The sequence below is a fragment of the Canis lupus genome, chromosome 4 (assembly GCF_011100685.1).
Source record: "Canis lupus familiaris isolate Mischka breed German Shepherd chromosome 4, alternate assembly UU_Cfam_GSD_1.0, whole genome shotgun sequence".
Taxonomy (NCBI): domain Eukaryota; kingdom Metazoa; phylum Chordata; class Mammalia; order Carnivora; family Canidae; genus Canis; species Canis lupus.
Genome location: NC_049225.1, coordinates 28,430,583 through 28,454,271, shown reverse-complemented (window position 1 = coordinate 28,454,271; position 23,689 = coordinate 28,430,583). Strand labels below are relative to the sequence as shown.

At 53.6% G+C, this 23,689-nt stretch overlaps 1 protein-coding gene across 5 annotated transcripts in view; it reads left to right on the top strand.

The window, feature by feature from the left end:
* The window catches only part of DLG5 (discs large MAGUK scaffold protein 5), a 119,439-nt gene that overhangs the window by 79,864 nt on the left and 15,886 nt on the right, over positions 1–23,689 (top strand). For 3 of the 5 annotated variants that reach the window (XM_038534455.1, XM_038534454.1, XM_038534456.1), the window contains 16 exons: positions 497–684; positions 2,140–2,265; positions 5,088–5,220; positions 5,665–5,792; positions 6,451–6,626; positions 7,011–7,114; positions 10,802–10,894; positions 12,592–13,611; positions 14,347–14,470; positions 14,790–14,934; positions 16,317–16,429; positions 17,064–17,153; positions 17,473–17,623; positions 21,245–21,407; positions 21,543–21,676; positions 22,343–22,489. In XM_038534455.1, coding sequence (XP_038390383.1) covers positions 497–684; positions 2,140–2,265; positions 5,088–5,220; positions 5,665–5,792; positions 6,451–6,626; positions 7,011–7,114; positions 10,802–10,894; positions 12,592–13,611; positions 14,347–14,470; positions 14,790–14,934; positions 16,317–16,429; positions 17,064–17,153; positions 17,473–17,623; positions 21,245–21,407; positions 21,543–21,676; positions 22,343–22,489 — 3,035 coding nt within the window. The remainder of the gene's footprint in view (positions 1–496; positions 685–2,139; positions 2,266–5,087; positions 5,221–5,664; positions 5,793–6,450; positions 6,627–7,010; positions 7,115–10,801; positions 10,895–12,591; positions 13,612–14,346; positions 14,471–14,789; positions 14,935–16,316; positions 16,430–17,063; positions 17,154–17,472; positions 17,624–21,244; positions 21,408–21,542; positions 21,677–22,342; positions 22,490–23,689) is intronic. The other 2 variants (XM_038534453.1, XM_038534452.1) reach the window with 1 other exon arrangement.

The following is a 23,689-nucleotide window of genomic DNA, read 5'->3' as shown; positions in this document are numbered from 1 at the left end:
ACTATAACTCCATATGCCAGAGCACAAAAATGAGTATTGCCGACACAGGGGGTTGGGAATCATCATGATTGACGTTTGCACCTTTCACTGCATTCAGGGTTGCCTCGTTATGTTTTGATGGGAGAGCTCTGTAGAGAGACAAGGTGGGTTGTCAAAGGTAGGAGCCATGCAGTGGCAGGGAGGAGCCTGGAACAAGCCCTCCGGGGGAGGCAGGCCACCTGGGCCACTGAGATGGAGGCTGAGGAGGGGCTGGGTTCTGGTCCAGGCTCTGTGGGCCACGGTCGCTAGGTTTCTTGAGTGTGGCTGTGGGACATGTAGTCACGGGGAGGGGCGGGGCGTGGTGCAGGTGCAGCAGGGGTGTGTTGGGATGGGCTCAGGCTAGGATCCTGTGTTTCCTTCCATCCAGCTCCTGAGGGTTCAGCCCCTGCACCAGCTAGAGGGCACTTCTGGGCCAGGAAGCTCAGTAACCACCCCTCTGCTCACCCCTTGACCCCAGCAGATCAAAGACACGGTGACAATGGATGCCGGGAGAGCCAACAAGGAGGCTGAACTCCTTCGAAAGCAGTGCAAGGCTCTGTGCCAAGAGCTGAAGGAAGCCCTCCAGGAGGCGGATGTGGCCAAGTGCCGGCGGGACTGGGCCTTCCAGGAGCGGGACAAGATCGTGGCAGAGCGGGATAGCATCCGGTACAGGGAACCCCTGGCCTGGAGCGGGCTCCAGTCTCCCCATGACGCATTGGGTCTTTGGGGAGGGTCAGAATCACTTGCCACGTGTTCAGGTGAGGTGAGAGTGGCCTCTGTTCCTCTCTTCTCACCTGGGGTGATGGCCCAGCCTTGCTTCATAGCGTTCGAAGTGTCCATTATGTCTCTGCTTCCCATTTTATTTCAACCTATGTGTCTGCGTGTGCACCGTGTCTGGATGAGACCCTCCCCCTGCCATGGGGAGGCACAAAGACGTTTTTTTTTTCTTAGGGGGACCTCTGATGAAACAGACATGTCAAAAATGTGTTCTTTCAGTTGGTATTCTCTGGGCACCTACTGTGTGCCAAAATCTTAGGTCCCTCGGACAAGGAGACCCTGGGAGAGAAACAGCCTCCAAGTCTCCCGGGCAGGGGTGCCCAGCACTGTGGGGACCACAGGCAGCTTTGTCAGACAGGGCAGCAGGGGAGGGCCATGATATGGTGAATCCCAGGGCCACAGTCAGAGCTATGATGGGGGCATGCAGGGCACGGGGGCACAGCTGGGGCAGGCGTGGACTTGGGAGTCACAGGAGAGGCAACTGATGGGGGTTCCTGATGGCAGGCAGTGAGGGCCTCAAAAGGGACACCCTGCAGGGTAGCCTTGATTCTTGGCTGGGGTAGAGCCATGAGGGGCTGTGGTGGTGCTTGTGGTGACTTGGTCATTGAGAGTTTCAGAAAGATCCCTTGTGGTGGTCGGGAGGAGAGACTGCTCCCTACCAAGGCTAGTCAGGAGGTGAGGGTTCAGGGTGGAGGGTATTGGGGGCCATGCAGACATGGGGACCAGTCCTTAGGGGCCGTCCAGTGGTAGGGTACAGTTCTGGAGGTGGCCCAGAGCACACGCTCCCCTGCTGCCAGGTCAGCTGTCCCTACTTTCTCTGTGAATGACTGACGTGGTCCTTCGGTGGGGAGTTGTCAGGCCCGCACTTTGCACCTGCCCAGAGCTCAGGGCTGCAGAGATGCATGAGGCATAGTTTCTATACAAGTAGGGGGGCTCAGTCTAGTTGTGGGGTCAGGGACAGCTCTAAAAGGCCTGCATGTGGGTAGATAGGAAGCATGTGATAGGTGCTGGGATACAGAGGCCTGCCAGGCGGGCTGGGGCTGGGGGTGAGGCATTCACCGAGGCACACTGAGGGCGAAGCTGTGGGGTGAGCACTGGACGTTCAGAACCCGTTGCCCAGTAACTGTGGAGATGTCTTGTTTCCTGGCCCTTGGTGTCTTCTTTGACCCTCGATGGGGTTGGCCCGGATGGCCTCACCTCTGGACTCCCAAGCACTCCTTCAGTGCATTTGGAGGCCAGGCAGGCACCAGGGTGTTTGGGGGCCAGGGCCGCAGTCCACTGCAGGCCGTGAGTCCTCTGCCCTTCTCCCCTCACGGTGACCTTGGCCTCCGTCTTCCCCACCAGGACGCTCTGTGACAACCTGAGGCGGGAGCGGGACCGGGCGGTGAGCGAGCTGGCCGAAGCTCTGCGCAGCCTGGACGACACTCGCAAGCAGAAGAATGATGTCAGCCGTGAGCTCAAGGAGCTCAAGTACGCCGGGGGGGTGGGGGGGCACCTGCCCACCGTGAGCTTGCGTCTGGGGGTGTGGTGGGCCCTCTCCTGCCAGGGCAAGGCTGCTGCGTGCCACCTGGCTGTCTGTCCCTTCACCCCGCTTCACTCCATCCGTCCGTAGAATGGATGTGAATGCTGTATCCATGCTGAGAGTTCATTAGAAATTCTTAGACCGTCACAGAAGACGAGGGCCCTTTGGTGAGCATGTGGAGGTGGGCAGGTACCGTGTGCAAAGGCACGCAGGAAGGAAGGTCTCTGTTCATAGGCAATCCATTTGGAGACAGGGCAAGTGGGTACTCTCTGTCCGTCCGTCCATCCATCCATCCATCCATCCCCTCTCTACCTCATTCATTCACCAACTCTGCAAGCATGTATTGAGTGGCTGCTCTGGATGGGCTGGGCCTGTGGGAGGTGCTGGGGAAGCCACTAAACTGTGGACCAGGTCTCTGCCGGTGGGGCTCCCAGCACACAGGAGGAGACAGGCCACAGGCAGGCCCTCCAGCGACAGCTCTGTGAACAAAGCCCTGACATGGTGACGCAGTGTTTGGAAAGCCGTCACCACGTGGCAGTTTGTTCTGCCTGTGGGCTTCAGATGCCTGCTCGGAAGAGACTGCCTGGGGTGTCAGCCTCCCCCTCAGTACGGCACTGCACCCAGGATTGTGACTTGAGACGTGGTGTCCCTAAGCAGTGGCCTTAAACTACAAAGATCAGAGTTAACCAGAGAGATTGGCGGAAGCCCGAAGCTGTCCCTGCAGGTAGCAGCGGACTCTCCTGAGAAGCAGTGGCTCTCAGTGCAGATGGTGGTGAGGGTGGGGAGGAGAGGGCGTGCAGGTGCGAGCCTTGCAAGCCGGAGCAGCACCTTTCAGCCAGAGTGACAGCCTCCCGTCCCTCCCCCATCAGTAACTCTAACATGAGCCACCCAGCTTCAGTTACTCGATAAAAACACGGAATCTCTCGGGCTCAAGTGCTCTAAAGAAAATCTTGGGCTAAGAGGCAAGTGACACACTCTCTCCAGGGACCCACCTTGGGTCTAGCAAGTGATGGAACCAAATTAGGGTAAAGTCTGGCCCCTGGGGGCTTGAGCTCCGAAGGAAGTTTTACATTTTAATGGAACTGGAATTGCCTGGAACTTCTAAGAAAGTTGAATTCCATTAGTTTGTTCAGCACGTCTGAATCTGCACCTCCTCTTTGTTAATGCTCTCTAGCCAGTGCTGGGGCGGAGGCCGAGTTACTGCCCAGAAGGCCCCGGTCTGCAGAGGCGGCACACCTGCCCCGGGGGGTTCTGAGAGATGAGCCAGTGCAGCAGCGTCAAACACGGAGCTCGGGCAGCCCCCGTGGCTGGTGGCTCAGCGGTTTAGCGCCGCCTGCAGCCCGGGGTGTGATCCTGGAGACCCGGGATTGAGTCCCACATCGGGCTCCCTGCATGGGGCCTGCTTCTCCTTCCGCCTGTGTCTCTGCCTCTCTCTCTCTCTCTGTGTCTCTTGTGAATAAATAAATAAAATCTTAAAAAACAAAACAAAACAAAACACAGAGCTCCAGGCTGCACAGGGCTGGTGGGAGCCATGTCCCAGGAAGGAGGCTCTGGGGGCTCTGCCCTGAGGCTAAGTAGCGTTCTGGAGCTGGCCCGTGAGAGCACAGCCCAGATGGAAGCGTGGACCTGTGAGCATGTCCACTTGAGCAGGAACCAGGAAGAGGTCATGAGTGTGCCCGGAGCCCAGAGGGTAGCGTTGATGAGATGGAAAGGTCATCGGGGCATGGGTTTTAGGACCAGAGGTGTCAGGTGTAAGTTGCTAGGTGTTGGTACCAGGTTTCTGGATATTTTTTCAATCTCCTGACTGGATCTTTCTGGGAGCTTAAATTTTTTAATCAAGTCCCATTTATTGATTCTTAATTGTTAATTTTTAATGGATTGTATGGTTACTAAGAACCCTTAACCTTAATGCTACATCTCAAAGATATTTTCCCTTGAAACATGTTACAGCTTTACCTTTACCATTCCAATCTGTGATATGTTTTGAGCTGATTTCTATGTAAGTCCTGGTGTCTTCAGATTTTTGCCGGGCGTGCTGGTACTCCAGCATCGCTGGTTGAATGCTCTCCTTTGTCTACTGAAGTACTTTGGTCCCTCTTGTACTTTGTGGGGTATTTCTGGATTCTTCATTCTGTCCCAGTGATCTCTATGTCTGTCTTCCTGGCAATTCCATACAGTCGTGATTTCTGTAGCTATAGGAAACATCTTAAAATCAAGCAGAGTCATTCCTCCCACTTAATTTTTCACTTTCTTTCTTCCTTTTTTTTTTTTTTTAAAGAATTTATTTATTCATGAGAGACACAGAGAGTCAGGGACATAGGCAGAGAGAGAAGCAAGCTCCATGCAGGGAGCCCGATGTGGGACTTGATCCCAGGACCCCAAGGTAGTGATTGGCAGATGCTCAACCGCTGAGCCATCCAGGCGTCCTAGTTTTTCACTTTCAAAATTGTTCTAGCTCTTCTAATTCCTTGCCTTTCTTTCCCTACTCATTTTTGAATAGTCTTGTCCATATCCACAAAAAGTCTTGCTGGCATTTCCTGAGGAATTGCATTAAGCCTCTGGATAAATTTGGGAAGACTTGGGTCTTTTTTTTGAAAACCTCTATATCCAAGAAGCTCTGGCATGCTGCTCCAGATTTACTGGGAAGCTGGCATGAAGTATGAGAGCACAAGGAGCCCCATTGAGCCTTCGTGGTGACCTTCAGAGCTGGGACTGGGGCGAGCTGCTTCCCCTCCCAGGGGACCGTCGCCATGGCCCTCTCTGTTCCTAGGGAGCAGATGGAATCCCAGTTGGAAAAGGAGGCCCGGTTCCGGCAGCTGATGGCCCACAGCTCCCACGACTCGGCCATCGACACAGATTCCATGGAGTGGGAAACAGAAGTTGTGGAGTTTGAAAGGGAGACGGTGAGCTGCCTCCATGCCTTTTCTTGCCTGCTCTGCTGACTCTGGGCAGGGGTGGGAGATGGTGGCCCCCTTGTGGGGTTCCCCAGGGTCATGGCTGTCAGTGTTGAAGCTTCAGCTTCCCTTCCTGCCGGAGCACACGCATCCTTTCGCTGTGGTTGTCCAAGCTGGCTCATGGCAGGTTGGTCCCTGTGGCCTCTCCAGCGGCAGATGCTGGCACCACGCGTGGAGGGTGGAGGGCAGAGCAGAGCCCTGCTGCAGGGACGTGTGTCTGCAGTGGCTGGAAGGGGCAGATGGCAGCTGCCCCCGGGCTTCGTCCTGGGGACTGAGCGCCCCGTCCGACCTGGTGAAGGGCCAGTCCTCACGGTGGCCAGTGGCCTGAGCTTTAAGAGTGGGATATTTCTAATCACTGCTTTGTAAAGTGTGTGGCTGCTGTTCTTTTGACAGGAGGATATTGACTTGAAAGCACTTGGGTTCGATATGGCGGAAGGTGTGAATGAGCCTTGTTTGCCTGGGGACTGTGGGATATTTGTCACTAAAGTGGACAAAGGAAGCATTGCTGATGGCCGCTTACGGTAAGGGTTGAGGAGGCCCAGGCTCTGGAGGGAGGGGGCCCCTCTGACCCTTTGTGAGGGACCCAGAGAGCCAGGCGGCAGTTAACTGAGCACACCCTGCGGTCTGAGGGAGGGACTGGCAGTCTCAGGCCTGCAGGCTCCGCTCCTAACATCCTTCTGGAAGGAGACTGATTCACGAGAGCCTGTGAGTCTGATCTTTGCACAGGCCCCCGGTACCACGCTTCACCTCTCTAGGTAGGAGAGGGCTCAGGCGGTATGTGCCCGAGCATGGGGTGTTGTGACATCGCGTGTTTGTTCCGTGAAAGAGTAATGATAATAAAGTACTATTTGCTAAGTACTGGTTTAAGCACTGTGTATAATCATTTCATTAATCTTTAAAATCCTATGAGGTACTGTAGTGCTAATTGCCTCATTTTACAGGTGAGGACACTGAGGTCCAGAGGAGGTAGGGCACACAGCTAGTATGTGGTAAAGCCAGAATTTGCACGCAGGCAGTCTGGTTGTAGCCATTTGACCCTTCCCAAAGAGGCCACCTGTCTGACCTTGTATGTGGGGCACCCGCTTTCTGGCACTTGCTTCCCCCAAACTGTAGCGATGGGGCCTGCCCCCCTGGCCCCAAGGCCTGTGTGGGCACTGACCTGGCTGTGCTGCTCCTCAGGGTCAATGACTGGCTGCTGAGAATCAACGATGTGGACCTCATCAACAAGGACAAGAAGCAGGCCATCAAAGCCCTCCTCAATGGGGAGGGGGCCATCAACATGGTTGTGCGGCGGAGGAAGTCTCTGGGCGGGAAGGTGATCACACCACTGCACATCAACCTGAGTGGACAGAAAGGTAGTGGGCCCGCAGACGCAGGTGGGGCGCCTCCCACAGCAGGGCACCCCTTCCTTGTGCAGAGGGGATATGTGCGTTTTCAGGTGTGTTGCTTCAGAGGCATCGATGCTGCTTAAATGTAGCATGGGTGCCTCCCTGGCAGGGGGCCCCCTGGGGCCTGGGTCTTGCTGGTCTCCAAGTGTTTGATTCCCTGGAGCAGACATGACTGAGCCCCGGGGTGGTCCACCAACCTGGCCTGGATGCTGGGACTGACAGGTTGCAGTTGGCTAACGTGCCCCTCATGAGTTCGTCTTACAGAGATGAGGTGGGACAACCAGAGGGCCATGCGACCGGGGCAGGTATTAACTGGACACTGCCTGTGTCTGCCCTCTGTGGTTTTCACAGACAGCGGCATCAGTCTGGAGAATGGAGTGTATGCTGCCGCTGTGGTGCCTGGAAGCCCGGCTGCCAAAGAGGGGTCCCTCGCCGTGGGAGACAGGATTGTGGCGGTAAGCCTCAGGCCTGGGGCTGTCTGCCCCATGTGGACGGTTAGAGGACGTCGGGGCGGTGGAACACAAAGTAGTGATTGGAGTTTCTATGTTTGCCTCGTTCTCTAATGTGAACAAACATTTTTTTTTCTGACAGTGTATTTCTAATTTATAGTAGAAAATAGGAAATATGAAGGAAATAAGAATCCCTCTTATTGCGACCACCTACAGATAAAAGGTTATCATGAGCAATTTGAAATGTATTTCTTTTTCTTTTTTTTTAATTTATTTATGATAGTCACACAGAGAGAGAGAGGCAGAGACACAGGCAGAGGGAGAAGCAGAGGGAGAAGCAGGCTCCATGCACTGGGAGCCCGACGTGGGATTTGATCCCGGGTCTCCAGGATCGCGCCCTGGGCCAAAGGCAGGCACCAAACCGCTGCGCCACCCAGGGATCCCGAAATGTATTTCTCTAGAGCCTTTATTCCACATACGAATGTGTATTTACATCAAGGTTTTCTTTATTTTTTTTTTAAGATTTACATGAGAGAGAGAGCACACACACGCATTTGTGAGAGGGTGTGCACATGGGGGGAGGGGCAGGAGAGAGTCTCAAGCAGATTCCTCACTGAGCGTGGAGCCTGACGTGGGGCTCAGTCTCATGACCCATGAAATCACGACCTGAGCTGAAACCAAAAGTCGGATGTTTAACCAGCTAAGCCATAGGCGTCCCTATTTATACCAGTTTTAAAAAGAAGATATCTGTATGTGGTTTTTAATTAATTTTTTGTATGATTTTTAAAAATTTTGTAATTAAACATTAGATCCATTTATTTTTATATTTACTTTTTAATCACCAGAGTAAGACTTACATGCCATAAAATATTCATTCAATATAAAAATATGTAAAGTGGTAATCCCCGCTTTTCCCCTTTAATCCTATCCCTGGAGAAAACAAAGCTCTGCCCCCAGTTGCAAGAAGTGCTTCTAGCCAGACCATGAGTGCTCATACAAATTGACATACACAGATAAAGCTTCCTGGGTTTTGTTTGCTTTTTAAGATATAGATAGTGGTATCAGCCTGCTATTCCACATCATGGTTATCTTTCCAAAGTGAGCCTCATTATGTTTATCAACCTCGTGGTGATCTGTAGTTGAAAGCTTCCCTCCTTGTGCACGTAATACGTTGTCTTCAGTTTCCGCCATTGCAGATAGTCTTGCCATAAACTTCATGTGTCCCTTTTGGGGACACCCAATGGCATCCCTGGTGACCAAGCCCCCAAAATGCTGTGAGATTACTGAGTCTAAATTAGTATTTCTAACTGACTCATTAAAGTTGAAGTCACACCCTTTCCCCCAGCACACACACAAAATCCCAGTTGTACAGAAGCACACACGACAAACACGTGTCCCTCCCACTTTTTCCTTCCTTCCTTCCTCCCTTCCTCCCTTCCTTCTGTTTTCCCCCAGATGGGATCATAATATACTCAGCTGCTAACCTCATCTTTTGTGTCGCACAGTGTGCCCTGGAGGGTTCTTCCACGGGGATCATGTCAGTAATTGCATATTCCTTCGTGGCAGCAAGTCAAGCTGTTAACCGGTTCCCCCGGTGGACAGTCAGGTCATCTTTGCTTCTACAAGCAGTGCTGTAAGGCCGCTGCTACATCCCTCCACAGAGACCCACAGGAATGTGCGGGGGATGATTGCTGGATCAGTGGGCACCAGCATTTAATATTTGACATGATCTTTCCCTGTGTGGTCAAAGAAATCATGGTCTTTTTGATCCTACCTGTGGTGTGTGAGGGAGCTCATTGCTTCCCATCTTTGCCAATGTTTTTCAGATTTGGGGGGATGTCAGAATCTGAAAGCAATATGGCCATTTTGAAAAATTTTAAGATGTGGAAAAGTTGGGGCACCTGGGTGTCTCAGTAGGTTAAGCGTTTGCCTTCAGCTCAGGTCATGATCCCCGGGGTCCTGGGATTGAGCCCCACATAGGGCTCCCTGCTCAGCGGGGAGCCTCCTTCTCCCTCTCCCTCTCCCTCTGCAGCTCCCCCTGCTTGATCTTTCTGTCTCTCAAATAAATAGATATAATCTTTAAAAAGATGTGGAAAAGTTATAAAGAAAAGAACTACCAAATTAATCCATCACTCCAAAATAATCACTCTGCCTATTTTGTTTTTTTTTTTAACTTTTGGTTTTGAGGGATCCCTGGGTGGCGCAGCAGTTTAGCGCCTGCCTTTGGCCCAGGGCGTGATCCTGGAGACCCGGGATCGAATCCCATGTCGGGCTCCCGGTGCATGGAGCCTGCTTCTCCCTCTGCCTGTGTCTCTGCCTCTCTCTCTCTCTCTCTCTCTCTCTATCATAAATAAATAAAAATTAAAAAAAAAATTTTAACTTTTGGTTTTGAAATAGAGAAATAATTCAGTTGTGACATTAAATAAATAATATTGAAAAATAGATAAAGTGGTGAAGATAGTGCGGGGAGGTCCCATGTGCCCTTCATGCAGTTTCCCCTAAAGGTTACCTTTTACATGACTAAATAATATCGAAACTGGGTGGTTGATACGGGAACCGTGTGCGTGCGTGCGTGTGTGTGTGTGTGTGTGTAGTTCTACGTCATTTTATTATCACGTTTTAAGTAACAGCAACCAAAAAATTAAGATACAGCGCTGTTCCACTGGCACAAAGGTCTTTCCCGTGTTACCCCTCTATAGGAATATCCACAACTCTGCCCTCCAACCCTCTTCCTTAACCCTTGGCAGCCAGTTTGCTCCATCTGTATAATCTTGTCATCTCGAGGACATTCCATAAATTGAATCATATGGTTTATGTCCTTTTGGGATTAGCTGTTCCACCCAGCATGCTGCCATGAGACCCATCAGGTGCTCAGGGTCCTGTTAGCGTGTTTTTCTTGACGCTATATTTTCTTGACGCAGTATTCCGTGGTCTGGGTGGGTGCATCCCAGTCTAACCATTCACTGTCATGCATACGCTTATTTAAAAGAGTGCAACATATCAGTGAGAAATGTGGACAGAGGTTGAGGCCTAAGAGATTATGAGAATCTTCACGAACAGTGATGATACCATCTCATCTCACATGACACCTCACAGTTTATAAAGGCCTTCCACACCATGATCTCATTTTTATTTATTTTTTTAAGATTTTATTTATTTGAGAGAGAGAGCACGTGCGAGAGAGAACACAAGGCAAGGGAGAGAGGGAGAAACAGGGCAGGAACCCAATGCGGGACTTGACCCCAGGACCTTGGGATTATGACCTGAGTTGAAGACAGATGCTTAACTGACTGAGCCACCCAGGCGCCCCACCATGATCTCATTTTTAAGTCTTCAGACCTGGCAGGCAGATGTGTTTGTTTATTTTCCACTCTGTGCGTGAAGCAGTTCTGAGCCGTAGTCAGCACCTCGCATGGTGGGCAGCAGCAAAGCCTGGCTGCCCCCCTGGGGTGCTTGGTGTTCTGGTCCCAATTATACAAGCACCTGCCCCTAGCATGATTTTAAGGCCGTGTGTTTTCTTTGCCTCAGATGCCCCTTAACTGGATTTCTCAGGCTTTCCTGGGGAAGCGCTTTCTCTCCTTTGCCAGCTCCAGACTTGGGTACTCTATAGAAGAGCCAGGCCCACTGTCCAGAACAGACTGGCAGAGACGCTGACCCAGTGGTGGGCCTCACAGGCTCTCTGTCTGGTCCTAGATCAATGGCATTGCACTGGACAACAAATCTCTGAATGAGTGTGAATCTCTGCTGCGGAGCTGCCAGGACTCCCTGACCCTCTCCCTCCTGAAGGTAAGGGCCCCCACCCAACACCGGCTCTGCTCTCATCGGCTGTGGGGCAGGCAAGGCCTCAGCTCCGTATACCTGAGCTGCTACTCGGCATCGCTGGGAGTCCTTGAAAACAAGGTATTGATTTATAAAGTGCAGGGTGTGCATGAATCCTGACTGGATCCTGGTTTAAAAACCAAAACAAGACATGAAGGACATTTTGAGGACAGTGATGTACATTTGAATCTGAACTCAGTAGTTATTTTTCCTGGGTACAGTGATGGTATTGGGGTTAAAGGGCCAAATGGCCTTATTTGGGGGAAGTATATGGTAAGGTTGTTAGGGGTGGGATGTCATAATGTTTAAGTTACTTCCAAATGCTCTGCAGTGTGGATAAAGAACAGACAATTTGGTAAAATATTGTTGACTCTAAATGGTGGGTTTATGGACATTGAACTTTTCTCTCAACTTTTATACGTAGTTGAAAGGATTTATGATAGAAGGTTGAGAAAAATAGGCCCACTCACTTCATTAAGAGATGTTTTTAAAAATTAATGATCTTAAAATTAACAGACTTTTTGGGAGCAGTTTTAGATACAGAAAAGGTGAGCTAGTTCAAGAGTTCTCATCCAAGCCCTCTGCTCTGCTTCCCCTGCTGTTAGCAGCTTACATTGGTGGGGTTCATTTGTTATAATCAATGAGCTAGTATCAATGTAATATGTTTTTATAAAGTTTATTAATTTTTTAGTAATCTCTACACCCAGCTGGGGCCCCCGAGATCAAGAGTCATGGGCTCCCCCAACCGAGCCAGCTGGGTGCCCCTATAATAGTATTGAAGTCCATAGTTGACAGGAGTCACTCTTGGTGTTGTACATCCTATGGTTCAGACAAGTGTATCCACCATCATAGTATCATACAGACTAGTTTCACTGCCCTAAGAATCTTCTGAGTTCCACCTTTCCTCCCCGTTTCCCCCAAGTCCCTGCAGCCACTGATCTTTCTACAGTCTCCATAGTGCTGCCTTTTCTGGGATGTCACAGTTGGGATCACCCAGTATGTGGCCGTTTTGAATTGGCTTCTTCCAATTCAAAGGAATTATGCATTCCTTGTGCATAGTAATATGCATTTAAGCTTTCTTCCTGTCATTTTGTGGCTTGATAGTTCATTTCTCTTTGTTGCTGTATGATTTAAAATCCTATGAATGTACTACAAGATAGATATTTTTTTAATCTTTACTTTTTTTTATTTTTTAAAAGTTTTATTTATTCATTCATGAGAGACACAGAAAGAGAGGCAAAGACACAGGCAGAGGGAGAAGCAGGCTCCCCTGTGGGGACCCTGATGTGGAACTCGATCCCGGGACCCCAGGATCAAGCCCTGAGCTGAAGGCAGGTGCAAAACCTCTGAGCCACCCGAGCATCCCTTTACTTTTTTACTTAACTATTTTATTAAAATGTAGGTAGGGCATTGTGCTGGCAGCTGCAGATGGTGCTGGAAGTCTCTCCCATGGTTCATGGTGGCCAGGGCCATGAGAGAGCCTCGCCGGTCAGGGACAGGCGTGCACGCATGTGTGTGCGCGTGCATGTGCATCGGGCCAGCCGTCTTTGGGGGGTGTGTGGACTGTTGCTGATCCTCACTTCCCCTGCAGGGACTGCGTTCGGTGGCGGTGCTAGTTCTGTGGCCTTCCTCCCTGTTTCTCACTCTCTGCCGTCCCCACGTAGGTGTTCCCTCAGAGCTCCTCCTGGAGTGGCCAGAACATCTTTGAAAACATCAAGGACTCTGATAAGATGCTGAGTGTCCGAGCCCATGGCCCCGAGGTCCAGGCTCAGAATAAACGGAGCTTGTTGCAGCACAATAACTCCACGCAGACGGACATCTTCTACGCAGACAGGCTGGAGGACAGGCGGGAGCTGGGCCCCCCGGGAGGCAGCAGCTCCTTCCTGCATAAGCCGTTTCCTGGGGGACCCTTCCCGGTCTCCCCCCAGGCCTGTCCCAGTGCCTCCGAGCGCAGCCTGAGCTCCTTCCGCTCAGACGCCTCTGGGGAGCGAGGCTATGGGCTGCTGGATGTGCGCAGCCGGCGACCCCTGCTGCCCTTCGAGACTGAGGTGGGCCCCTGCGGGGCGGCCGAGGCCCCCCTGGATAAGGCCGACCCTGAGGGCTCCAACAGCGGCGGGACCTGGCCCAAGGCGGTGCTCGGCTCTGCGGCAGGGCCCGAGAAGCTCTCTGTTTATAAGAAGCCAAAGCAAAGGAAGTCCATCTTCGACCCTAACACTTTCAAACGTCCTCAGACTCCCCCCAAAATAGATTACCTGCTCCCTGGCCCTGGGTCTGCTCACTCCCCCCAGCCCTCCAAAAGGGTGGGGCCTCTGACGCCCCCAAAACCTCCCAGGAGGAGCGACTCCATTAAATTTCAGCACAGACTGGAAACCAGTTCCGAGTCCGAGGCCACTCTGGTGGGCAGCTCCCCGTCCACCAGCCCCCCGAGCGCACTGCCCCCTGACGTGGATCCTGGGGAACCCACGCACACCTCACCCCCTCGCAAGGGCAGGGTCCGCATTGCTTCCAGCTACTACCCTGAAGGGGATGGAGACTCCTCCTACCTGCCCGCCAAGAAGTCCTGTGACGGGGACCTCACCTCCCAGAAGATGGACGAGCTGGGGCAGAAGCGCCGTCGTCCAAAGTCTGCTCCTAGCTTTCGGCCCAAGCTGGCTCCAGTAGTGATTCCTGCTCAGTTCCTGGAGGTAGGGTGGGGGCGGGAGCGTGGGGAGGGGTCCTGAGCTGGTGTCCCCAGCCTGGTGCTGAGCCCTGAGCACCCACCAAGGAAAGGGGAGCGGGCTGGTTGGTGGATGCCGGCAGGAAGGAGCCGTCCTCAGGAGATTGGAAAGGGATGTGGGGGGTAAACATGTCAATGGGCATATGATGCCAAGACAGGAACACTTTCTCGGGTGTGGTGTCTGATTTGCTTTCTCATCAAGAAGCATTTGAACTTGTACAACAAAAGCAGGTGACCTGGACCTGCCTGGCAGGATGTGGGGAGCCGCGATAGCACCTGTGACTCTGTTGGCCGGTAGCAGGGGGCGGCTGGCTTGTTTCTGTGGGTGCTGTAGTCATTTCCAGGTGGGAGAAATTGCTCTGAGCTGGAGAACAAATCCGTGCTACTCTCTGCAGGCAAAGACCCTCACACAGCCATGCAAGTTTGGAGGAGCAGTTCTATATATGTGCCTGGTGGCCTCATGCATCCTACCTCCTGTGCATAATTTACTTGAGAGAACAGGTTCTTTCTCTGTGGTTTTCTTCCAGAGTAGTTTTGAAGGAATTTCTTCCCTTCCAGGTATGTAAGGCAACATGAATGGGCAGTGACCTCCCTGACTGTCCCGTCACGTGTCCCAGTGGGAGAGCTAGTGCTTAGGGCACAGGCTTGCAGACACCTGTGCATTTCCACTTCCAGCCACTGTCTCTTGTCTTTGGTCCTGCAGGAACAGAAGTGCATCCCGGCCAGTGGAGAGCTCTGCCCAGAGCTCCAGGAATGGTCCCCGTACTCACCAGGGCACTCCAGCCGGCACAGCAACCCCCCATTGTACCCTGGCAGGGCATCTGTGGGTGAGTCGTTGGGCGGCGAGGAGGGTTCATGCTGGCCTCGCAGGGCTGCTGGTCCCAGGGAGAGCGGAGGCAGTCATTTCAAGGTGCCTCTGTGTGTCCTCAGACCAGAGGTCCAAAGAACGAGCAGTGGCTTCCCTGTCTGGGATGTTCAGTGTCATATCAGGGACATTTCTTAGCTTCTCAGAGCACCTTCTTCCCACTGTAGCCTGGGAAATAGGAAGCAGTAAAGTGAGTTCCTCCATTGTACAGGTGGAGAAAGCCACTAGCTTGCATAGGCCTGGGGCTGTGGGATGATCGTTCTTACCCAGCCCATTTCTAGGCACCGTTCCCCGGAGTATGACCCCGAGCACCACTGTGAGTTCCATCCTAAGGAACCCCATCTACACCGTGCGGAGCCACCGGGTCGGCCCCTGCAGCTCCCCGCCTGTGCCCAGAGAGGTCGGCCCCCAGGGTTTGCATCCCAGGTATGTGAAGTCAGCCCACACCTCCCTGCACCCTGGCTGGCCAGGCCCGCGTGCACATACAGCCACTGGTGCATAAAGTGGTCTGCAGGCAGAGAGTGTCCTTGCGAGGCCGAGAAGGGGCTGATTAGAGCCACACTGGGGCCCCAGGAAAAGTGAAGTCTGAGGATGCTCTCTTCATGCACCAGCACGGAGCTTATAAAAGTAGAGAGAGAAAGAGAGAGAGAGTAATGGCAGCTGGTGCTTAAGTGCTCACGTGCCAGACAGTGTACTGGGACCTTTGTAAACCTCATCTCATTTAAAGGCCACAGCAACCCCGTGAGCACTGTTGTCTCCGTTTTGTGGATGAGGAGACTGAGCCTTAAAAGGTGAATGGGCTGGCTCAAGGTCATTCATTCATTCAGTCATTGCAAGTTCTAATTGGTCACCTACTATGTAGCATGGACTGTCGTAGTTCCAGGGGGGATATACAGTGGAGGACGTAATCAGTGAGCTGCTTCTCATGGGATGTTTATGTCTGAGAGTGGGAGGCAGATGAGAAGAGTGAACAGAGGGGTACTGGGTGGTGCTGAGTAGCTCTGAAGGCTGCAGCAAAGGGCGACCAGCTAGGTTGCGACTTGGAAGAGGGTGGAGAGTGGACTGGGTGGAGGGGAGGGCCCATGGAAGAGGGGAAGAGGGGGATGCTACCGAGATCGGGAGGCTGAGAGCCAGCTGCACAAGACCTAGGTGGAGTCCCCAGGAAGGCAGGCGTGGGAGCCACAGCCCAGATCCCTGGGAACAGTGGGCTGGGCTCCTGGGGCAGAGTCGGGAGCTTGGCCCAGGTGCCGTGAGTCAGGAGGAGAGCACAGGTTGTAGGGCACAGATCCTACGGCCATGATGCAGAGGTTGGGTTTTTGTTAGTCTAGGCTTTAGGTGGGGAAGAGATGTCTCATTACGCAGCGAGAAAAGGGCATCACTGGGTCTGATTGTAGACCCACCCGAGATGGGTGAAGCCTGGGCTCTGCGCTCCACTGTTCTTGGCAGCTGGCCTGAGTGAGGTGTGCAGGTCCCTGTCCATCCAGCCTCTCCCGCCCATCCTGGAGAAGAGGCTCCACTTCTCTGGGCCCCGGGTTCAGGGCCTGTTTTTCCCGGTGGAAGCCCTTGTGGAAGCCCTTGCTCCTGGTGAGGCCAGTCCAGTCCAGGGCTGAAGTAGATATGCCACTCCTCTACCTGCACAGCCCTTTCTCTGTGGGCGGGACCCTCGTTGGATGCTGCCTCTGAGCATGGCAGTCTGCTGTCCCCAGCTACCGGCAGGTGGCTTCTGTGGGCTCCGGGAGGCCTTGGCCCAGGCCGCCTCTAGCCCTGGTCTTCCTCCCAAGCACCTCACTTATGTGGTTCTCTTGCAGCGTCCAGCACCAGGGACGCCTGAGCCTGGACCTGAGCCACAGGTCTGGCAGCGACTACTCAGATATGAGAGCCTCCCACGGGTCCAACTCTCTGCCCTCCAGCGCCCGCCTCGGTAATGGTGCCACTAGAGCCTTCTCACCGTAGCGGGGTACTAGCCTTGTTTCCCTCTCCACCTCCATCCTCATGGCCCCACCTCCATATCGCCTGCCCACACAGGCCCTTCCCTGCTTCCACGGCAGGGTGGCCCCATGCTGCCCAGAGAGCGTCTCCTTCGGCCTCTGTGTCTCTTAGGCTTTCCCGGCAGGCATACGGCTGTTCCAGGGAACTCCTTGGCCCACAAGCCTCACTCCCTGTCTCTGAGCCTGTCAGTGATTCTGGGGGTTTCTGTTCACTTGTGAGGAATGCAGCCCAGAGGCAGAGACTAGCAGTTGCCTGATAAAGAGACTCAGGTGGCGCCGCTTCCAGCCACTTGGGGTGGAGGCGGGCAGTCCCCTCTGTCACTTGGGGGCTAGGGTGAGATTTGTGTGACCCTGTTCTGTCCAGGCCTGCACGGTTCACTCAGATAACCGGGTGTTGAGCATCTGCTTTTCTTGACCATTTCACACATAGGCCCCCTTGGGGAGAAGTGGCAGGGCCTGCTTTGCACTTGTTGTGACTGCCTCTTCCCTAAGAGGCACTGACGTGGTGAAGGACTGAGGGTGGTGTTTATACCAGGCCTGAAGTTTTGTCCCCTCATGGCACCATAGGGTCTTCAAGCAACTTGCAGTTCAAGGCGGAACGCATTAAAATCCCGTCAACGCCAAGATACCCTCGGTCCATTGTGGGCTCTGATAGAGGTGAGAACTCACACCCCCGTCCTCGCCTGCTGGCTTGCTCTGGCCTCGTCGTTCAGCGTCTGGGCTCAGCGCGTAACCTCTTCCTCATCTCAGTCAGGCTGTGCGTGCTGGGTGAGCCCAGGCTCAGGCCTGGTGACGTGGGGCTAGACTAGGTAGAAAGGCTGCGTGGAGCCCCGGCATCTGAATTCGAGGCCATACGGTGTGGCCGAGGCGTGGAGCCACGTGCCTGGATCGCATCTCCATCTTGGCCTGGGCCACAAGGGAACGGAGATGTGAGATCGCAAAGCCCAAGTTGCTTTGCACCTTTGAACCTTTGCAGGTTCGTTGTCGCATTCGGAATGCAGCACGCCTCCACAGTCACCCCTAAACATCGACACCCTGTCCTCCTGTAGCCAGTCCCAGACCTCAGCCTCCACGTTGCCCAGAATTGCCGTCAACCCTGCGGCCCTCGGGGAACGGAGGAAGGACAGGTGAGCACGCCTAGGCATCTGTACCATGGGCACGGCAGTGGGCGACACATCCCTACAGTAGGCCGGGGCTTGGTGGAGGGAAGGGGCCTTGCTGGTAGAAGAAGCAGGCGCGTGGGAGGATTCCAAATGAGTCAATGCCAGGGTGAGACCGCTCTGCTTGGGGTCACTTGGCATTCTCTGGCGTGCTGCCCCAGCCTTTCACCAGGACCCCCTGCAGGTGATGGTGCCAGGAGGTGGGGTGCCCATAGACGGCGAGGTGAGGAGCAGGCTGGGCTCCTGCTGCAGAAGGTCCATGGGAGGTCCACGGGAGGGCTGAGCTGCAGCAAGTGACGCTGGGGACCACCTGGTGGTGAAGATGTGGTGGCACCATGCGCTGTTTCCCTGGCCCTGGATTAAGCACTTTCCATGTGAAAAGTTGTGAAATCCTCACAGCGACCCATGAGCATCATCGTCATCATCATCATCATTGTCATCAGTTATCTTTTACAGATAAGGAAACTGAGGCCAGAGAGTTGGAGTAACTGGTCTAGGTCACATGCCTGGGGACTGGGCTGCCTTCCTTAGAATCAGGGCTCATTCTTATTCTTTGCTTTCTGGCTCCAGAACACACCTGTACCACTTGTCCCCTCCCAAGCTGTTTATCGTGAAATAAAATATGCATAGAAAAAAAGTATGTGAAGCGTAAGAGTGTGGCTTAGCCATCTAGTCGTTCATTTTGAAATGTTGGCCAGTCTGCGGAGATTTCAGGTTAGCTTGAGGCTGGAATCAGTCCAGACGTGCCTCCTCTAAGGGGTCCCTCACTCCCCCTACAAGCTCTACACACCCCACCCACCTCTGTTGTTCTTCAGAGTAGAACTGACCAGATCGTATTTCTAGTTAAGAGGTCCTATCTCGATTATAAGTCTTCAGGAGATCTGATTAAACAGGAGCTTGCTTTTATTTAATCACTTAAAAGGAACAGGGCCACTCTTGTCCACTCAAATCCAGAATGCCGAGGGCCCTCATCGCTGTGAGCCGTGAAAGGAACCCTGCAGGGTGGGCTCTGCGTTAAGAAAATGATTTGAACTGAAACATCTGAACTTGTAAGACAACCTAACAACTCCCCGGACAACCAGCGAATATTAACTGGAACATAGAAGTTGCTCCTATACTATCTATAGGACAGTAGGGGATGCAGATGCAGTTCATGTGGCACATCTCACCCACGTGATGCGCCCCAAGTCCTGGGTCACTTCACCCCAGCTCAGGTCACTGAGGAGTGAGACCTTCCACCAACTCAGGCGGGTTCCTTAGAAGCAGAAAGGACCTTGACACCTGCCATCAGGTGTCCCCATAGTTAGCTTCCCGCAGCGTCCAGAGAACAGGGCCTGCTCTGGGAGAGGCAAGTGTCCGTGCTCCTGCCCTCACAGTGCTTCCTGTCCGGTCAGAGGCGTAGTTATCATGTGTGACCCGACTGAAGGAAAGACAGCTGCTTTCCCCCTGATTCTAAAGTACATTATCATGTAACTTCTCATTAGCAGAATCCAGAAAGATGAGGAAAGTAGAAAGAAGAAAAGTCACGTGTCATCTCCTCAGTTGCCCTTCCCCTTTTGCTAAGTGTATATGTGTGTATGTTTAAAGGCTTGTTTTATAATTTGCATCTTTTTGTACGTGAACACTCTCATTTCACGGTGTTTGTAATATCACAAAGCGTGCTTTTATAAACCTCTTTGACTACACAGCCTTATTCTGAGAAAACTTTTGTGCATGTTATAAGAAATTTATTTTTTTATTTTTTTTAAGATTTTTATTTACTTATTCATGACACACACACACAGAGGCAGAGACACAAGCAGAGGGAGAAGCAGGCTCCCCTCGGGGAGCCCGATGTGGGGACTCGATCCCAGGACCTCGGGATCACGACTAAGCCAAAGGCAGACGCTCAACCACTGAGCCACCCAGGTGCCGCTGTTAATAAGAGATTTAAATCGTTTAGAAGATCAGAAAGTAAGGATTGTCCCAAGTCCCCTCACCTGGAGGTGCCTTCATAGAAGGGTCCTTCATAGGAACCTCTCCATGCGTGATTGGCCATGCATCTTTGTACAGATTTATAGAAGTGAGATTACGCTCACCTGTCTGCTCACACATCTCTCCCTGCTGGTAAATCCTGATCCGTATCGTTCATAATGGCTTTGTATGATGCTTACTGGGATTCAGCTACCTGCTGCTTTATTGAGATAGATGTAGGTTTTGGAGGTGGAACACAGGAAGGGGTTTTCAGTGAGAACTGAGGAGCATCAGACTCAAAATGAGCTCTGCCTGCATCTGCCATGCTGTCCTTTAATGCCGGCTGGGGGTATGAGGACAGTGTGGGTTGCTGCTGGTTAAGGGTTCTTACGACTCCAAACTGCCTGGCACTGTGGTATGTGATGGGTCTGCAAGTTACAGGCCAGGGATAAGCGTCTGAGCCACAGGATCAGAGAGGGCCTTGCGGCATGAGTGAGTTTGGGAAGCAGAGAGAGGGTGGGAGAAGTGAAGGGACAAGTCAGAAGGATTTTCATCTCAGGCTGCCAGAGGACTGGGCCCTGGGTAATGGGTCCCAGGCTGAGGCTGAGTTTGAGAGATTGCTGTGCCTCTGGGTAGTGAGGGGTGGCGGGCAAGGAGGTAGCTCAGCAGCCTGCCGGCCCATCACCATGTGAGCTTGTCCCTACCCTTGTGCTCGGGAGGGCAGCCCAAGGATGGGTTGCTCCAGCTGGCTCCTCCCTCCGCCTTTGGCTGTAATTTTGTCCCGAGAGGAAGAGCTTAGGGCAGTGTGCAGCACAGTCCTCACGGGGCGGCTCAGCATCACCTGCGTGCCTTTCTGTCTGTTAGGTTCTAGGCGTCTGTCCTCCTTTTCTGAGCATCCCTCTTTTCTTTCTAACTTTTTGCACCTTCCAGGTGTCTCCACCACCACAGATCCCTCCTGAGACTGCCTGTGGCCACCAGGCCCAGGTTCTCCTCCCTGAGGAGTCTGAGGTTGGCCTGACATGAGGCCCCTGCCCGAGTGCCCTTGTGCCCTGGCACGGTGGACAGCTTCCCCCCAGGCCAGCAAGTGCATGGTCCTCGCCTTGCTCCCAGCCTCCCCGCTCCCTTTTTAATGGCTTGGGTTTGCAGTGGCTTAATTTCCATGGTCATTGTACATCACTCTCTACTGGTAAATATAAAAACTGATACTGTATATCATTTCTTCTGGGTGACTATCATCCCAGGAACCACTTCTTTTCCTCCTAGGGCATCCTGAAACCCCACCAGGGTTTGTGGATAGCACATTTTGTTGTGGCAACTCCTCTCGTATTATGAAACTTTGTGCTTTCTCCCTGCCTGTCAGTGTTTATAGTTTATAAGGACCATTCTTTGTGTCTTTGGGGCTGGGTGCTTCTGTGGTCATTGGGGGGTGTTGTGTTTGTATTGCATGAGGTTCTGGGAATATGTATCACTGCCATACAGAGGTGGGGGTCATCACATTCCCATCCAGCTGTGTCATTAGAGGAGCATCTGGCGGTTCCCGCCCCTTTCTGCATAGCTGGTTGCATGTCTGACCTCCGATTTGCCCCAAACCTTTCCATTGTGTCCGAGTCCCCACACTGTTGGCTCTCTTCCAAGGCCCTATGTGGAGGAGCCACGCCATGTCAAGCTGCAGAAGGGCTCGGAGCCACTGGGCATCTCCATTGTGAGTGGAGAGAAAGGCGGGGTCTACGTCTCCAAGGTGACAGGGGGGAGCATCGCTCACCAAGCTGGCCTTGAGTACGGGGATCAATTACTTGAGGTAGGCGAGAACTGCCCCTCCGCACTGCATCCTTCTCTCCTACCTCTCCCCTGCTCCTCCCTTCTTCGGGAATGCTGTGCTCCCCCCGTCCCCAGCTCCCGTGACATCACTGAGTGTGCTCTGGATGTTTCCTAGTTCAACGGCATAAACCTGCGGAGTGCCACGGAGCAGCAGGCCCGGCTCATCATCGGGCAGCAGTGTGACACTATCACCATCCTGGCCCAGTACAATCCACACATGCACCAGCTCAGCAGCCACTCTCGGTCCAGGTGAGGGCCTGGGCCTCCCCAGGGGGGCCATCTGGGCCGGGGGAGGACAGATGGTGCAGCCAGGGTGCCAGCTGTGAGTTCTGGCCATTCAGCTGCCCTAAGTGGAGAGGTGGCCAGCCCTGCATTTTGGAAAAAACACATATAGGAGGAGGAAGATGCGAAGTAGGATACCTGAGGTGTGGGGTGTGGAAGCATGCAGAGCAAGAAGCCCCCCGACAGGTGTGTGGAGCCAGGAACTGAGGCCCTGAGGGTGGGATTCTCACGCAGAGTGTCCTCACACGCTGTCTGTATCTGCCCCTGAGCTGTGGGTTGCCAGGCATGTGAGAGAAGGGGGAGACATGCCCCGCCATGCAGCGCTGCACAGCTCAGCGAAAGGACAAGATGTACAACAGAGGAAGAGGGACAGTGAGTGTGTGGGCCTCCAGGCCGACACCTGAATTCAGAGAGGATCCCCAAGTTGAGGACAGGTGAGGGGGAGAGGACAGGCCGATCCTGCAGGGTCAGCGACCTGAGTCCAAGCTCCCAAGACGTCTGCTCTTCTCGGGGCTCGGAGCCATGTGACCCAGTCCCTGTTCAGAGCCCAGCCCTGGTCACCACCCGAGGGGGTGGCCATGGACAGCCGAGGACTGTGAGCCACTCCTTATTCCTCCTGACCTCCATTCCCAGCTCCCACCTGGACCCTGCCAGTACTCACGCCGCTCTCCAGGGCAGCAGTGCCCCCACCCCGGAGCATCCCTCTGTCATTGACCCGCTGATGGAGCAGGATGAGGGCCCTGGCACCCCCCAGGCCAAGCAGAGCACCCCCAGTTCCAGGTCAGCAAATCCGTGCCGTGAGCCTCCCATCTGTGCGCCCTGGCCCAGGGGGGTGGGAGGGTGGGCGGCCATGGCTGTGGCCCCAACTCATCCTGCTGCCGTCACCTGGGCTGCAGGCCATATAGCAGGTGTCAGGATTTGGGGTGGGAAGCATGCCATTCCTTTTTTCCTCTCACCCTCCTGCCCTTTCTCACTTTCTTGTTTTTTCTCTCTCTCTCTTTTTTTTTCTCATTGACTTGTTCTTAGCTCTGCCTCTCTCCTTTTCTCCTCTTTTTCTCAGTTACTCGTTTTCTCACTCTGTCTTTAGACAGAATTCCACAGTCACCACCCAGCCAGGCCCTGGGCTGTGGCCACCATCAGCAGTCGCCCCCAGGGAGCTCCAGGTTTAGAGGGTGACAGGCAAGTGTCCAGGCGTGTGCAGCACGTGCTGGGAGGGCCAGTACAGGCCACGACGGAGCAGTCAGCGAGAGTGTGGCAGGGAGCAGTGACAGTTAAGTCAACGCGTTCAGGGTGAGCAGGGGTCAGCTGTGCATACGGTGGGTGTGGAGAGAGGTCAGGAGGAGGCAGGCACGCAGCAGCCATCCTGTCATCCTGGACAGAGCTGTTTCCTTGGCCAGGGAATGTAGCCAGCCCTGTGCTCTTTGCCCTGGATCCGTCACATTGGGACTTGCCCGCCGGAGTCACAGCTGGCCTGTCCCCTGAGGTCCCCTCATCAGTCCCCGTCACCGTCCTATTTCCTCTTCCCAGCGTGCTTGCCGGTGTCTCCCTTGCTGCTTTGTGAGTTCCTTGACGGCACGCGGCCCCCTCTTCATGCTTAAGCACAGTCCCTGGGCCAGAGAAGCTGCTCTGCAAACCTTGCCAAGTGGTCTGTGGTGCCCTGGACTGTGAGGCCAGCTCTAACTTTTCTTAGGCAGAGCAGGGTTAGGAGAACAAGTGCAGTCCAGCTGGGAAGAGAGGCCGCCTATGGCACTCGACTGACAGCTGGGCCAGAAAGCAGGGGCATTTATTTCTGTTCGATCCCCCGCTGGCTCTCTCAGCTGGGGCCATGTTTTCACCTCGACAAACCTCAGCATCCAGCCCGTACACTAAGTCGCTAGAACCAGAGCCCAGATGGGACACCAGGAGACCTCAGAGGAAAACTGTCAGGGCGTTAGGGACTCTGTAGTCTTTGACACCCAGCTCGCCGCCGTGTGTGATTGA